Source organism: Cucurbita pepo, chromosome 9 (assembly GCF_057944985.1).
Source record: "Cucurbita pepo subsp. pepo isolate OVF chromosome 9, ASM5794498v1, whole genome shotgun sequence".
Classification (NCBI taxonomy): Eukaryota; Viridiplantae; Streptophyta; class Magnoliopsida; order Cucurbitales; family Cucurbitaceae; genus Cucurbita; species Cucurbita pepo.
Window position 1 is genome coordinate 1,156,516 of NC_141806.1, and position 15,734 is coordinate 1,172,249.

The 15,734-nt window shown below is 36.1% G+C and overlaps 2 protein-coding genes across 2 annotated transcripts; both read left to right on the forward strand.

Moving 5' to 3' along the window:
• The first annotated feature begins 6,295 nt into the window (after positions 1–6,295).
• Positions 6,296–12,133, forward strand: LOC111802426 (uncharacterized). The gene is made up of 4 exons (XM_023686777.2): positions 6,296–6,700; positions 8,559–8,794; positions 8,881–9,658; positions 9,747–12,133. Exons 2-4 carry the CDS (start codon positions 8,561–8,563, stop codon positions 11,867–11,869), a joined length of 3,135 nt encoding a protein of 1,044 aa, XP_023542545.2. The 5' UTR covers positions 6,296–6,700; positions 8,559–8,560; the 3' UTR covers positions 11,870–12,133.
• A 2,532-nt stretch (positions 12,134–14,665) lies between these two features.
• Positions 14,666–15,321, forward strand: LOC111802429 (nodulin-related protein 1). Its single transcript, XM_023686781.2, has one exon. It carries the CDS (start codon positions 14,713–14,715, stop codon positions 15,139–15,141), a length of 429 nt encoding a protein of 142 aa, XP_023542549.2. The 5' UTR covers positions 14,666–14,712; the 3' UTR covers positions 15,142–15,321.
• Positions 15,322–15,734: the final 413 nt, after the last annotated feature.

The window sequence follows — 15,734 nt, forward strand, 5'->3', positions numbered from 1 at the left end:
TATTGTCATAATAAAACAAGAAATGAACCAAACTGGGTCCATAAATGGCAGTACCACAGCACAGTTTTTAAGGCTGTGGATGTAACAGACCTTAAAACGACAACGCATTGGATCTGGTCGCTGAGATCGATCAGATAAGACGTCTAACTGCTCAATCACCACCGTACGATGTTGTACACCTATTCTGACCAAAATATCCCCACTCTTCTTCTCTTATTCCGCTTTAGTCCTTTCTTCTTATTTTCTAATTAGATCTGGGCCGAACATAAAGCCCAATAATAAGATTTTGAAATTGGGCTAGGAAAGGCCCATGTTGACTCTCCCAGCTGTCAGCTTAACCTCGGCCATATTGACTGGACAACCCCCGCATATGTGGAAGGGAGCAATTAGGTGGGGCCCACCGGAAACAAACGACGCTTTCATGATTAGCGGTCAACCCTAGGATTTTTATACTTTACCAAACGGTGGGACCCACACAGAACATATTTTTTTCAAAAATAAATAAATAAATAAAAAGAATTTTGTATTAGGGCTACTGTGTAATGTAATGTACTCTATACGGGAGCCGTCCATGCAACCCTGGGAATAAAATCCTAAATACCCAATCAAAATTAACTCATTTGTTTTTTTTTTTCTTTTATTAGTATAATTAAGTTTTTTTTTTATTTTCTTTAATTTATGGTAATAAGAATTTAACACGAGTGAAAATGACAAATCTGATTGCTGGGCCACGTCATAAGTTGGCTCTGGTGCATATGACATGTGAATTGGGACCCACAATAGCGATTACATTTGCCACCATAATCTTTAAAAAAAAAACATATCTTACTTTTCATAGACAGGTTTAATTAATTATCGTGAAAATAAGATGAAAAGAAAATTGAAAAATATTATAATCAAATTAAAATTTAAAAATATGTATTTAAAACTTGAACGAAATCAAAATATAATAAATTAGATAAATTGAAGTATTTGAATAAAACATACATAATAAGAATTTTGGGATTTTTAAAATTTAAAATTATTTTAATATAAAATTAGAAGTATGAAGACCCAGAGATTTTTATATTTAAAAAAATTAAAATTAAAATTTTACCAAAATAAAATCAAAACGGAAAAAATAACATTTAATCTCAGCCGTTGAATGGAAGATAGAGAGAGGCAGATCGGAGGGTGGAAAAGGGAGTGGAGGAGAGTTACTGAAAAGGGCTTAAAAATTGTCTGTGGGGAAGGGGGATGGATAAACGGGAAAGAGACTGATGGCGACGAAGAGCAGACTCGAAAGGCCGAATTCAAAAATATATATAATATTAAAAAATGAAAAATATTATTAATTTCAGATTCGAGCGTGGGGACCACCGTCGTCATGGGAGGGGTATTTGTGTAATAACAAATAAAATATGGGGGTGGTTTGGTAATTACGTTGTTTGTAAATGAGGGGCAGAACGGGGAGAGAATTTGTAGGTGGCCTAGATTCGTGGACGGAAATCGACATGGGGATTTGAGAGCGAAGAGGTTTTGATTGCTTCGCTTGTTTGCAATTTTCGCCGCAATGCCCTTTTTGGAATTTGGACGGCGTGAAGCATGTGTACGGATTCGATTCGAATAATACCCTAATTTTCCATCGCATTCCTAACCTTTGTAAATTACTAAAACACCCTTCCCCTTTCATCTTCTCTTCACAACTTAACCTTCGTCGGGTTATTATTTTAAAAGTATTCCCAATACATATTACATTAAACTAAAGTCTTATAAAGTTCAAATATCTAACACGTTTACAAGTCACATACATCACTAACATCAATTACAAACGTTAAAATCTATTTTAAAAAAAATTAGGGTAGGTTATAAAGTCATATGAACACCTTTATTTAAATTTTTTATTTTATTGGGATAATTTTTTAAAAAATTATATTGTTAAGAATGAGAAATAGAATTGAGATGAAGGTGTGTAATATTCCTGACGTTTAAATAACATACAAGTTCCAAATTAAACTAATTAAATATTAAAAATAAAATAAAATATACGGTTAATTAAATCATATATTAATTACGAATATCTAAAATATATTTCATAACTAATTACCAAATATTATCTCCGGATAAAAAGGATAAAAAAAGTGGACTGAATTGAATTTTAATTTTAAGGGACAAAGAAAGGCCGACCAGAGTTGTGGGGAACTGACCGAGGCTCCACTTAACTCGGTTGCCAGTATAGCACAGGCATATAGCTGTTTTTATTTATTTTATTTTATTATTGATTCTTTAATAATTACGTGACGGCTAATTGTATTATTCAAAAATTACAGTCTGGAATGTTACAATAGCTTAAAATTAACTTTTTAATTATTATTAAATCGGGCCTAAATTAACATAGAAACCTTAAAATTCACAAATCAAACTTCAGATTGAGCTAAATTCCCCATTTGGTCACCTTACTAATTATTATTTATACACAGTTTCCATCCTCGGCGCACAATAAACAAATAAATATTAAATTAAATGTATCTCATTTTATTATTATTATTATTATTTAAAGTATGTCTCTCTCTTCTGGTACATGGGAAAGTATGACTTTACCCATTAATAAAGTCCCCTTTTCCCCTCCTTCGAAGGGTATACATGGAAATTACTTAATTAGGTTGAAAATTGAAAAGTACATTTAATTTAATTAATTAAAATCGTTTCATAATTAAATTATTATTATTATTATTTTGTTATTAATTTAAATTTTAAAATACATAAAAAAGGTGGGGTGAGTGGTGGGCCCACTCCCAGTTTTTGCCAAATATTCCTCCTTATTAGTTGCTTTGGAAAGACTCACTCATTTTCCATGAAATTGATAACAATCTTTCCAATGGGACCACTCTCTCTCTCTCTTATTTATTTATTTATTTATCATTTATCTTTATTTTATGCAAAATAAATAAAATTTAAAATATCCTTTCAACCCATTTATTTAAATTATTATTCATATTAAGTCACGATGTCACTAAACTATATTTTAATCCCATCTCATTGTATTTTTATTATATTAACGTATTTTATTGTCTCTATTTTTTTAAAACTATAATTCCAAAACTACACTACTTTAACCAAACAATTTAACAGTAAATACGTTTAGATGTACTGTGATGTCCCACGTTGGTTAGGGAGAAAAACAAATCACCATTTATATGGGTGTGGAAACCTTTCCACGCATTTTAAAACCTTAAGTGGAAGCTTGAAAGGGAAAGCCCAAATAAGACAATATCTTCTAACGGTGAATTTGGGTCGTTACAACGAGGCAGTGTGCCAGTAAGAACGATAGGCCCAAAAGATGGTGGATTTGGGGGTGGTCCCACATTGATTGGAGGAAGGAAAGAGTGTCAGCTACTGGAGGAAGAAAAGAGTGACAGCGAGGACGCTGGGCCCCGAAGGGGGGTAGATTGTGATGTCCCAAATTGATTAGGGAGGAGAACAAACCACCATTCATAAGGGTGTGGAAACCTTTCCCTAGTAGACGTGTTTTAAAGCCTTGAGGGGAAGCCCGACAGCTGGAGGAAGGAAAGAGTGCCAGCGAGGACGCTGGGCTCCAAAGAGGGGTGGATTGTGATGTCCCACATTGGTTGGGGGAGAACAAACCACCATTTATAAGGGTGTGTAAACCTTCCCCTGATAGACGCGTTTTAAGGGAAGTTGGAAAGGGAAAGCCCAAACAGCACAATATCTGCTATCTACTCTTTTATTTTAAATATTTATTTACTTATTTAAAACTTTAATATGGTAAGTGATAATATTATTATTTTTTTAAAAATGAAAATATGTCTTAATTAATCAAATATTTATTGTTTACAAAAAAATGAACTTCATTATATTTTTAAAGGATACATAAATTAATTATAAACATGAAAATATGGATTTATGGAAATTAAGGAAATAAATATTGGAAAACTTTTATTAATAATAATAATATTAATATTGAGGCGGCATTAAGAATTGATATTTCCACTTTTCGGGCATCCCCAGATTGATGTGTGATGCTCCACGTCCCACCTCATTACCATTAGAAGGAGAGAAAGATGGGTGTTTTTGGGGCCATGGATTTGGACTTCACAGTTCATATGAACAAATGGCCCCACGCTAAGATGCATTGCTATATTATTCATTCAATTCGATATCGCTACCATCCCGTAACGATTATTTAATAATCCAGAGCATATTGCATAACTTAATTGATATAAAATATATAATTTTGATTAAAAAAATGAATTTTATTATAAAAATATTATTTTTACGTCAGAATATGTGATTTTTTTATTAATTATAAATATTTTGGAGTGGAGTTTCAAATTTTTAACACAAAAATTGGTTAAAATACAATAAGCGCTACTATTTACCGCTCGAGATAATTACTTTTGCTTCCCCCAAATATCATAACATAAAAAATAAAATTTTTTCTACTCGGAAAAAAATGTTTTATTTTTCAATGGTTGGCTTAAATGGTAAAATTTTCAAATATTTAATTAAATTTTAGTTAGTAAAATATTTATTTATTTATTTTAATTAAAATTTACCCCTCAAAAATTTTAATTTATTTATAAAATTAAATAAAAATAATCTATCATAATGAAAAAATATGCTTTTTAAAATTAATGAATATTCTAATTTAATTTTAGAAAAAATTATGAACTAATTTCATCGATAAATTTTTTATTTATTTAAATTATAAATTGAGTTAAATTCATCCTATTGTTTAAATTTTTTAATTTTTTAAACTATGAATAAATCTAATAAAATTAGTGAACGGAAAAATAAATATTAAATTCCAAAATAAAATGGCGTTTTTTTTTTTCGGTACAAAATATTTTTTCATTTAATTAAAAAAAACAGGAAAATATAAAAATACTACGAAAATAGAAACAGAAGGATTAAACATTCCACCAACCATGCCCATGGGAACGTGCCACGTGGGCTGTTAAAGTCGTATCTTGAACGACGTGTCAGTTTATCTTCCAAATTTATCAATTATGTAATATAATTTCCTTAAAAAACTTCCAGCTGCTCAAAACAAAATAGAGGAGAATTCAGCAGTGCCATTTTCGTAATTCTGTGTAATCCGATGGGCATTTTATAACGAAACTCAAATAAACCTCATCCTTCTCACAGTATCAACTGGACCCCACCCTTGTCTGTTGCATTAGCCAATTAAACGCTGTAAATTACCTAATCAATTTCACTTCATTTTCTAATATTAATTTTCCTTTTTCCCCTCAATTTTTTAACCCCTAATTATCTAATATTAAATTTAATAATTAATTATCTAAACTTACTAAATTTCACATCAATATATATCTGTCTTTTAAATTCGAGGAGGCTCGACTCCTTTTCTTTTCGAATCCTTTGTTCGATATTTGAGGATTTACCCATCTATTGGCACGACTAAGTTTAAGGCATTGTTCTGATACCATGTTAAATGAACACGACTAAGTTTAAGGCATGACACTGATACTATGTTAAATGAACATGACTAAAGTTTAAAGCATGACTCTGATACCATGTTAAATGAACACGACTCTCCACAATGGTATGATATTGTCCACTTTGAGCATAAAGCTCTCATGGCTTTGCTTTGGAGTTCCCCAAAAGGTCGATTTGCTTTGGGCTTCCCAAAAAGGCCTCATTCAACGGAGATAGTATTATTTGATTATAAACTCATAATCATTCCCTAAATTAGCGACTTTCATCATCTAACCATGATCACCTATAACTTTACAGTGAACTACACATAATGAAAGTCAATAACTATTTATTGATCTTACTCCATAACTCGCTTGACCTAAATATTTTCATTATACAAAATATAATAATAATTAACGACGAGAGTGGCATTTAAAAATGTCATTAAAATTAAAAAGAATTATTAATTCTGAGTAGGATTCAACCACTGCACAAAGAAAAATATTTTTATTTTCTTCATGAAAAAAGAAAAGAATGGATATGTTTACATATTTAAGTGAATAAAAAATAGTTAGAAATTTAGGATAAAATATTAAATTAATATATGCACCAAAAGCAAGGAAGGTGGAGAGAATCTAGAAAATGCCCATTTCTTTTTGTTTACTTCAATATATGAGAGAGAGAGAGAAAAGAGTAATTTTAATTTTTAATTTTTTAATTTTTTAATTTTTTAATTTTTTTAATTTTTTTAATTTTTGTATAGAAATTCCAAAAAAGTAAAATATGGATGGGAGAGAGAGGAAGTGAAGAAAAAGCAGAGAATAAAAAGAGACCGGATGTTGACAAATTTCAGGTCACTGTTCTTAGAAGGTTGTTCGTTTGTGTGAAGATTTCTTATCTGGGATCTCTCTCTTTTCTCTTCTCCAAAAAATTAAAATCAACGAGCTTCTTCTCTTCAATCCATTTCTCTCTCCCTCCCTCAAAATTCTCTCAGTTCTTTACGTTTAGAGAGAGAGAGAGAGAGAGAGAGAGAGAGTGGCCCAGCAGATCGAAAATCTCCTCCTCTTTCTCCACCTCGATGACGATCTAACCTCTCTCTCTCTCACTGCTGTTTTACATCAATTTCTTATTGCCTTTCTTTTTCCTTCTTTGATGCTCAGACTCTCGCGCTCTTAATTTTCGCTTTCTCTTAAGGTCTTGCGTTAATGGCTGAATCTCTGAAGGGTTCTTGAGCTATCGAATCGGACGATGTGGGTTTAAGGTAATTTTTCCATCTATTCATCTTTTAATTTCATTTATCGGCTTCTTTTCGATTCCGATGATTCCTTTTTCGTAGGTTTTCTTAATTTCATGTTCTGTGGTTTTCTTAATCATGTTTTACTTGCGGAACTGTTTCCCAATTATAAATTTGAGGATTCCACTGCTTGTGTTTTGCTGGTAATTGCCCTGGATTGTGTCTCCTACATTTGGGGATTTGTTTGTTGAGATTTGGAGATGATGTTCATATGTGGCTGTGGGGAGAATCGATTTGTTTCGTTTTGATCGTGTTTTGTTGAGTTTGGGAGGATTTAATGCATCATGGCTGTAATTTTGGTCGTTTTCTGCTTTTTGTTCTCTGGTTTGAAGCATTTTCATGGATTTTCAGCGATCCATTTCTTCCTGCTTTGAAGTTAACATAAGGGACTAATTTACTGCTGCTGAGCAACTAGCCACTTGAGATGGCTGTAATTTTTTGATGCTCAATGCTGTAATGCTTTAGCTGCTGGTGTACACTTTCTTAGCAACTGATCTGAACTACTCAGTTGAATTACTCCATGAGTTGTTACTGAGTAATAAGTAGCTTCTTCGAGTTGAAGACGGTTGCCATTAAGTCCCTAGCTTGTGAACAGTATTCTGGTGCTTGAAGTAGTTGGTTTATTGGTGTGTGAAGAAGGTTCGTGCGTATATTGCGAAAACTCGTCTGGACTATACTAACCACTACCTCTTACTTGACACTGATTTTCTTGAGAGCGCATTTTCTGCAAAAGATCCCTATTCATTTGTGTAGAAAGCGCATTATCCGCTCCCATTGAGTGTTGCTTTAGAGTGGCATCTGCGCGTGCTTAGTGGTTATCAAACTGATGAATCGAACGACTTGTATCATATGCTAGTAGCAGTTTTATGTCGATTGCTGAAGAGTTTTTTCCAATGTTCTTGGATATTGGAGCAATTCATTTTATTTTTGTGCCAAAGCAAATTGCTAGGGTATGGTAGTAAGAGGACGGCTGTTTGATTCTATAATGAGATCTCTGTAAGAACTGATTGGTCTAACAAGAAACCCGATTACAGTTTTTCTATGTGTTTCACTCAAAATCTTCTGTTCGAAATACCTACAAGTTGCCCGACCCCCCGAGTAACTCTTCCTTTAGGACATTATTCTCACCTCTCGAGTCGACAAATCCCTATATCTAAATCATCTTTTGGGTCTTCCTATATGATACAAGACCACGAGTGATCATTCTGGCATTAGTTCAGATCCAAAACTAGTATACATATTCTCGTGGTCCACATGTGCTATCTCTTTAACGTTGAGCCTAGAGAGTATAATCTCGATGTTGAAAATGGGAGGATGGTGAGATTTTGTCTACAAGGAATATCCTCCAAGGTAAGCTCAGAGGACGCATTCGATTTGGAGAGGCATTATCTGGACTAAAGGATTACCAGCACCTTGGAGAATAGAAGAAGCAACTGCTATAGGGAGAACAAAATAATGAGAGCCCTCAGGACTTCAATTTTTTACCCTTTCTAAGAAAAACCATCAAATTGCTCGTTTTGTTACCCTACCGATAACAACGTTATCTCGTGTCTCAATTTGTCCCCAACCATTTGGATGCCCAAGTCGATGACCATACTTCCAAAGTTGAAGATCGATGTCCTTGTTTCTGGCTTGACTTATGCTTTTAGCTTAGAGATTATTTTTTATATCACGGTAGAATCGAGATGCGCTCTTATGAATACCCATTTATTATCTAATACATCCATGTGAAGGTCTGCTTCTTTAGATTTGCTAATAGTTACGTTTCTAATAGACCCTGTTCATTATGAATACATAACAATTCAATGAATCTTCATTGACTCAGGAATGGGAACAAAAGTGCAGTATGAAAGTTATTTGCCAGGTTATCATTCAATGAGGGATCTGAATGAAGATTCTCATGGTTGTAGCTGGCCATTATATTATAGTGAAAAAGCGTGTCAGAGTGGCCAATATTATAACGGAATTTTGCCAAGAGCTACCTCAGATGCATATCTAGGCTGTGATAGAGATGCTGTGAAGAGGACAATGCTCGAGCATGAAGCCCTATTCAGGAGCCAGGTAACATTCGTTCCGATTGTTTCTTTGAACTTCTGTTGTTATGCTCACATTGTTTTTTGAGTTTTCCATCTTTTGTCATCGAGCAGGTTCGTGAACTGCATCGGTTATATATAAAACAAAGAGAGTTAATGAACGATATCAAAAGATCGGAACACAGACACCAGATGCCAATTGACATATCGTTCTCCTCTAGTCCTCTAGCATCTCAAAGTACGCCTGAGGGTGCGAGGAAATGGCATCTCCCAAGCTTTCCTCTTGCAAATTCTTCCAATGGTAGACCATCTGCACCTTGCATTGAAGATGTAAAATCATCTTTAAGTTCTTTGAAAGAAAACAATAGAAGCGGTCTCTTACCATCCCAAAACGGAACTAGTTCAAAAGACTGCGAGGTACTAGAATCCAGACCCTCAAAGTTTCGAAGGAAAACATTCGATCTTCAACTTCCAGCAGACGAGTATGCTGATAGCGAAGAAGGGGAGGTATTTCACGATGAAAAAGTGCACCCCATGCTGGGTTGCCATTCAAATGGTAACAAGAAATGTGAGACTCAGAGTTGTGTGAATCCTGGTGAAAAAAGTGGCGGCCAAAGTGCTACTTTGAGATCTGACTCGAGTTTGTGGAACAAATGTGGTTTAGCTGACTTAAACGAGCCCATTCAGGTTGAAGAGGCAAATGGGTCCAATTTTTTCGATCTTCCTAGTGCTCGTGACTCCAGCAATGGGGAGACTCAAGGCCCCGCTCCGTCCTATACGAAGCAAGAAATCTTTCCGTGCTCTAGTAACGAAGGTGGACATGCAATGAATAGGAATTCGTATATTGAGAACGGAAATAGAAGGGAGGCATTCCCTAACATCTTTAAAGCAGGTATTATTTCTTCTTTATATTGCATGAACATTCTTATAAAACTTTCATGCCATGAAATCTGAAAGTTTGATATCATATTTTATTTCAGGTCGTAGTAAAGAGAGTGAGAAACCTTTTAATCATGGTCAGATGGAAAAGTTCCATATATCTTCTAATCCAATGCAAGTTCCACTCAACAAGTTTCATGAACTTCCAGTCTTCTATCTCAATGATAAAAGCAAGGTTCATCAGGAGTTGGACTGGCCAGTTAATGATTTGCAATTGTCCAAAAGAGGTTATGAAATGTCGAATGCTGGAGATCCCGGTTATCGTCTAGCTTCCCAGACGTCTTGTACATATCCGATCGCTCCTTCTGACATGGGCAAGTCTTGGGCTCAGTCTGGTTCGTCTTGGGAAAAGCCGAATGGCAACAGCTCCCAAAAGTCGACATTATTTCATGCACAGCCGTCCTTGAAATCGTCTGCTGGCGTTCACAAGAGTTTTACTTCATCATCATCTCAGAATAATGGAATTTTTGGAGATAGATGGAATTTGAGTAGTGGGTCAAGATCAAACCCGGGGTCTGGTTGTGAAACTCCTTACCGGAATGGATTTTATCTCGGGCCTACCTCTGGTTCCAAAGGTACCATAAGGCATGACCATGTGACCAACTATTACAATGGCTCGGGTTGTGTGGGCACGAATTCTCCTAGAGACATTAACTTGAATGTAGTGCTCTCAAAAACCTTATCTAATGAGGCAGGTCAACAACTGAATTACAGAACCAGAGAGGCAGAACAAAAGAATGAGGACCATCATAATGTCTTACCATGGTCGAGAGCTGTACCTGCTCGTAAGAATGAAACGATTGATTCAAGAAGATTCTCTATGACTGGAGAGCTTAGTTTTGTGCTCTCACCAAAGAATCAGTTTTCAGACAGAAATGGAACTGAAAATGGCAGTAAAGTTATATGTTATCCGAACATCGAGTCGAATTCACGGTGTAGTAACATTGAGCCCAGAAGGTTGGAACATGGTGAATGCCAGAGTAACAAAAAACTTCTTGGGTTTCCCATTTTTGAAGGGCCACACGTTTCTAAGAATGAGTCGTTTTCTCTTACATCCCCGTCGGTACCTTTTCCTAATCCATCCGAGAATGACGTGGAACATAATCAGAGAACTAGAGTATTTGATATCAATTTGCCTTCTGATCCTTCAGTTTTCGAGTCAGATAACGTTACTACTGGATCTCTGACCGTTAGAAATGGAAACGACGCGAAAATTTCTACTGTTAGAGTTAATATTGATTTGAACTCGTGTGTTGATGATGAAGAAGCATCTATGACACCTCTAGCTCTGGCTTCTTCGAGTGCCAAGGAAAAGGTTGTGATAGATATAGACTTAGAAGCCCCGGCAATGCCCGAGACTGAAGACGATATCGATGCAGATGAACAGCAATCACAATCTCCTCAGCATAAGGCTGTTGATATTCAGGACGATCTTATGGCTGTAGCAGCAGATGCAATAGTTGCCATCTCTTCTTGTGGGCCTTCCTGTCATTTGGACGATAATGTTAGCAACGTGTTGGAAGATTCTTCGAACGATCTCCTAAATTGGTTTGCCGAGATAGTTTCCACACGGGGGGACGATGTACAGGTCACGTCTGATACTGTATTGAGAGCCAAAGATGACAAGAATAATGAGGAAACCTCTCTGAGAGGGATTGATTACTTTGAATACATGACATTGAGGCTAGCAGAGGTCGGTGAAGAAGACTACATGCCGAAGCCCCTGCTTCCAGAAAGTATGGAAATCGAAGCTTCTGGAACCAATTTGTTACAAAATCGACCCCGAAAGGGCCAGACGAGGAGAGGAAGGCAGCGGAGGGACTTCCAGAAGGACATCCTTCCAGGCCTTTCCTCTCTATCAAGACATGAGGTTACAGAAGATCTTCAAACATTTGGTGGCCTAATGCGAGCAACAGGCCACTCTTGGCATTGCGGAGTTACGAGGAGGAACTCTACTAGAAATGGTTGCGGTAGGGGAAGACGACGATCGGTGATCAGTCCCCCGCCCCCTGTGCATTCAGCATGTAATCAGCTGATACAGCAACTAAGTAACATTGAAATGGGTCTGGAGGATGGAAGCCTGACTGGTTGGGGCAAGACAACTAGACGACCCCGTCGACAGAGATGCCCGGCCGGTAATCCTCCACCCGTTCCTTTAACTTAATCAACGATAGGCGGCTTTGATTTATTAACTGAGCACGAGCACGAGCACGAGCACGATGTTATAGAGGAAAGCTGGGAAGTTTATTTGTATGTCTGTAGGTCCCCTCCTCCTCCCCCACACCGCTCTTTGTACATTTGATAGCTGAAGATTTGGGTTCTCATCTGCCTTTGGGTGTTTGCCAATACTGTATTATTCATAAATAATGCTTTTATGATGATTTGTTCCTGCTGGATATACACCACCAGTTTTCGGAGCTAATTCGCACTTCGCTTTCGGTTTTGATGTGCTTCTATTCTCAGTGTGAACTGCTCGACTTTTGACGAGCGCGGAGCTGATGAAAGGATTATAGATTATTCCATTTCTAAAAGAAACGAGCTACACTATTCATTCGCTTCTAAATTTACTTTTATTGCTCAAATTATCTAACATTTGATGAACAAAAGGGAACTAATAAACTTATATTATTATTATTATTATTAATTTGGTTAATTAGGAAGAGTGAGAACACGCGCGGGGGTGGCGCGTGGGTGAAAGCAAAAGAAACATAAGAGGAAGAAGATGTTGGATTGGATTTGGTGGTACAGACAAGTTTTCTAATATAAATGAGAGTGGGTCCCACCTAAGCTGTTGTCGTCCAATTACATTCTTTCTTTTCCTCATTCTCATGCATCCTGTTGCGGTCCGTCCCTTCTCACACTTCTGTCACGTGTTCCCTTCTTTTCCATTTATTCTTTTAATATTATTTTCTACCATATTTGATGTTTATATTTATTTTTCATTATTTTATTACAATAATAATATATATATATATATATATATATATATATATATATATATATATATATAATTTTTTTTTTAAGTACATTTTGAGTTGATGATTTGAATCTCTTACATTTTGTAGATGATAAGCGTTAATTATCGTTGAGTTATGTCTATTTTGTTAAATAAATTAAAAAAAATAAATTCAACTCAACCTGATAGCTCTAATTAACTTAATAAAAATGTCTAAATAAAATAAAATGAAATAAAAAAATTAAGTTTTTTTTTCTTTATATTGCAAATCCCACATAATGCATTTTTTAAATTTATATATGTCCTAAAATTTTCTTCCATTCTAATAATAAATAAATAAAAATATTCTGACACAATATCTCTGTAAATAAATCTAAAAATATTATTACTCAACTAAACAAGTTATCGATTACGAATAACAAAAATATAAATTAACTAAATCTTAAGAATAGAATATACTATTAATCAAATCATATACGAAAGAAAAATATGAACGGATTACGAATATATGGACTAATTCAAACTAGCAATAAGTTGCACTAAATTATGACATCGTCAGTTTCTCGTTTCTCGATCTTACACGGTAGAAGCTAGCATCTTCCCGCCGTTGAGTGCCGCAAGCAGGGGCATTAAGAGATAAGTGAGAAGAAGTTCAGCGGGACTCACAGAGGGGAGTAGATGGCCGGCGGTGGCGGTTGAGAGGAGAGCCACGGGAATTTGGCGCCGGAAAGTTGGTCGGAGTCCGCCATTGCAGGCGAAAGCTAGAGCTGTAGAAGGCAATTAGATTAAAAAAAAAAAAAAAAAAAAAAAAAGTTGAAATTAAAGTGAGTAGAAATGAGAAATTAGAAATGGAAAAGAAAGCAGAAATTAAGAAAGGTCTGAACAGAGTGCTCCCAAAGGGGTGACCTGAGAACACAAACACCATTTTTAATTCCAAAATGGTGTTTGTGTTCTCTGGTTCACTCCTCTGGGATTACCATCTATTCTCTCTTCTTTTCTTTTTTCCATTTCACTCCCTCCCTTTCTTCCTCCTTTTAAATTACTTTTTGCAACTATGTCCTCATCCTCTCAACACTCAAAATGTTCACATCATGTCCTCATCATCTCCACATTTCTCCATTTTCCTAAATGCCCCCTTCCATTTCTGGATTTTCCTAGATGCCCCTCTTCCATTTCTCGATTTTCGTAAATGCCCAATTCCATTAGCGGTGTACATGGGTCGGGTTCAATTTTTTTTTACCAACCCGAAATTCGAGTTAGTTGAGTCGGTGACCAACCTAATTCAACTAAACTCTCTATTTCGGAGTTTTTTTAAAAAAAATTGAACTATCAAATATTCACAAGTCACAACTCATCCAGAACATAAGTGAAGAAGATAAAATATTCTTAACCCTCCTAATAACCTTAAAAATAGGATTGGATTGGGTTAGTTTTTAACCTTAGGTTCAGGTTGGTTGGGTTGACTTGACAAAAAAATGTCAGACCTAACTGGGTTAGTTTTTAATTTTTCAAAAATTCAACCCAAATTAAAAAAAATCTAATCCAATTTAACTTCTATTATGATTTATGATTTAGATTAAATAGGTTTTCAAACACTCCAGAGTATAATTGAAAAGACATCTCGAAAATGGCCCAAGCCCAAGTCAGGCCCAAGTCAGGCCCAAGCTGAAACTGAAGTGAAAATGAAACATTAAATGGGTCAAAATTTACAACTAAAGCCCATTTAAAAAATGGGCCAAGCCCAATTCAGGCCCAGTAAAATCTGGGCTTGCCGACATGGTCGTTTGGAGTATTTATGATATTAAATAATGAAAAGGACGACACCCACGTAACCCATTCTGAAGATCTTTAAAGGCTTTCCCCTGTTCCACAATTTCGTTGAATTAATATCTGCAACTCTCCTCAATTTCAAGCCACTCATTTTTCTTCAAATATTTATTAATTATTTTATTAATTATTTTATTTTATTTTATATTCATATCCACTTTGCCTCTCTATATAATTTGTGAAAGAACCCAACCGTTTTCAATTTCGTATCTATTTTCACAATCATGGATTTCTTGTCTAAACTCAGCGGCTCTGCCGACAAGCCACACGACCAAAATCCAGACAACCACAAGCCATCAGCTTCCGAGCTCTTGTCCAGCGCCAGGTTGGTCGCCGACGCTGCCAAGTCCTCTTTCGGCGGCGGCGGCGGCGGCGAGGTGGATAAGGGCAAAGCTGCCGGAGCAGGCGCTGACCTGCTTGGAGCGGCTTCGGATTACGGCAAATTGGATGAAACCAAGGGAGTTGGTAAGTATGTTAACCAGGCTGAGGAGTATCTCAATAAGTATGAGAAGTCTCATTCTGCCACTCCTGTTCCTGCTGCCGAGCCAAAACCGGCTGAGCCGCCGAAGAAGGAGGAGTCCGGCGAGAAGGAAGGCGGAGGATCTGGGTTTGGGGATTACATGAAGGTGGCTGAAGGTTTGTTGAAGAAATGACCCTCTTTTGCAATTGGGTCCTTCTCCTTTTATGTGGTTGTGCTCGTTGCTCTGTTTTTGTGTAATTCTGTAAATAAGGGTTTGCATTTACTGCTAAAACCTACCCTAAATGTGTGCTCTGTAGGCTACCAGTTATGTTCTGTGTTTAACCCACAATTTATATGTTAGATTTGTGGTTCTTATCTTGTTATAAACAAAATCGAAATCGAGCAATAGGTTCTGATCCTCACGTTGCGATAACAGAAGCTGCGACCCTCACGTGGCACCCACCCGACCACACGAGGAGCTAGACGAGTGCCATGATGCAGCCAAGAAAGATCACAACGTTGAACGGTTAAAAAAATAGGATCGTGATACTCGGTATCTCTCTCGGTTGGCATAACAATGAAAGAGAGTGTTAAGAAACAGAACATACCCTTTAATTTCGGAAGGTTCAAGATGATCATAGAGTCCTTAATAGACTTTATTTCACAGGCCGTCACTATCACTACTCTCTTGTCTACTTGTCGAGTGTGTCTCTGGCTCTGCTCGTCTTTAGCCACAGATCGGGTTTCTTAGTCTCTATCCCTCTTTTCTTTTACGAAAATCATTAG

Excerpts from the sequence above, each read along its gene's own strand:
- LOC111802426 (XM_023686777.2), top strand. The coding sequence starts at position 8,561 with ATGGGAACAAAAGTGCAGTATGAAAGTTATTTGCCAGGTTATCATTCA. Across the intron at positions 8,795-8,880 it reads AAGCCCTATTCAGGAGCCAG|GTTCGTGAACTGCATCGGTT; the intron begins GTAACATTCGTT and ends GTCATCGAGCAG. Across the intron at positions 9,659-9,746 it reads CCCTAACATCTTTAAAGCAG|GTCGTAGTAAAGAGAGTGAG; the intron begins GTATTATTTCTT and ends ATTTTATTTCAG.
- LOC111802429 (XM_023686781.2), top strand. The coding sequence starts at position 14,713 with ATGGATTTCTTGTCTAAACTCAGCGGCTCTGCCGACAAGCCACACGAC.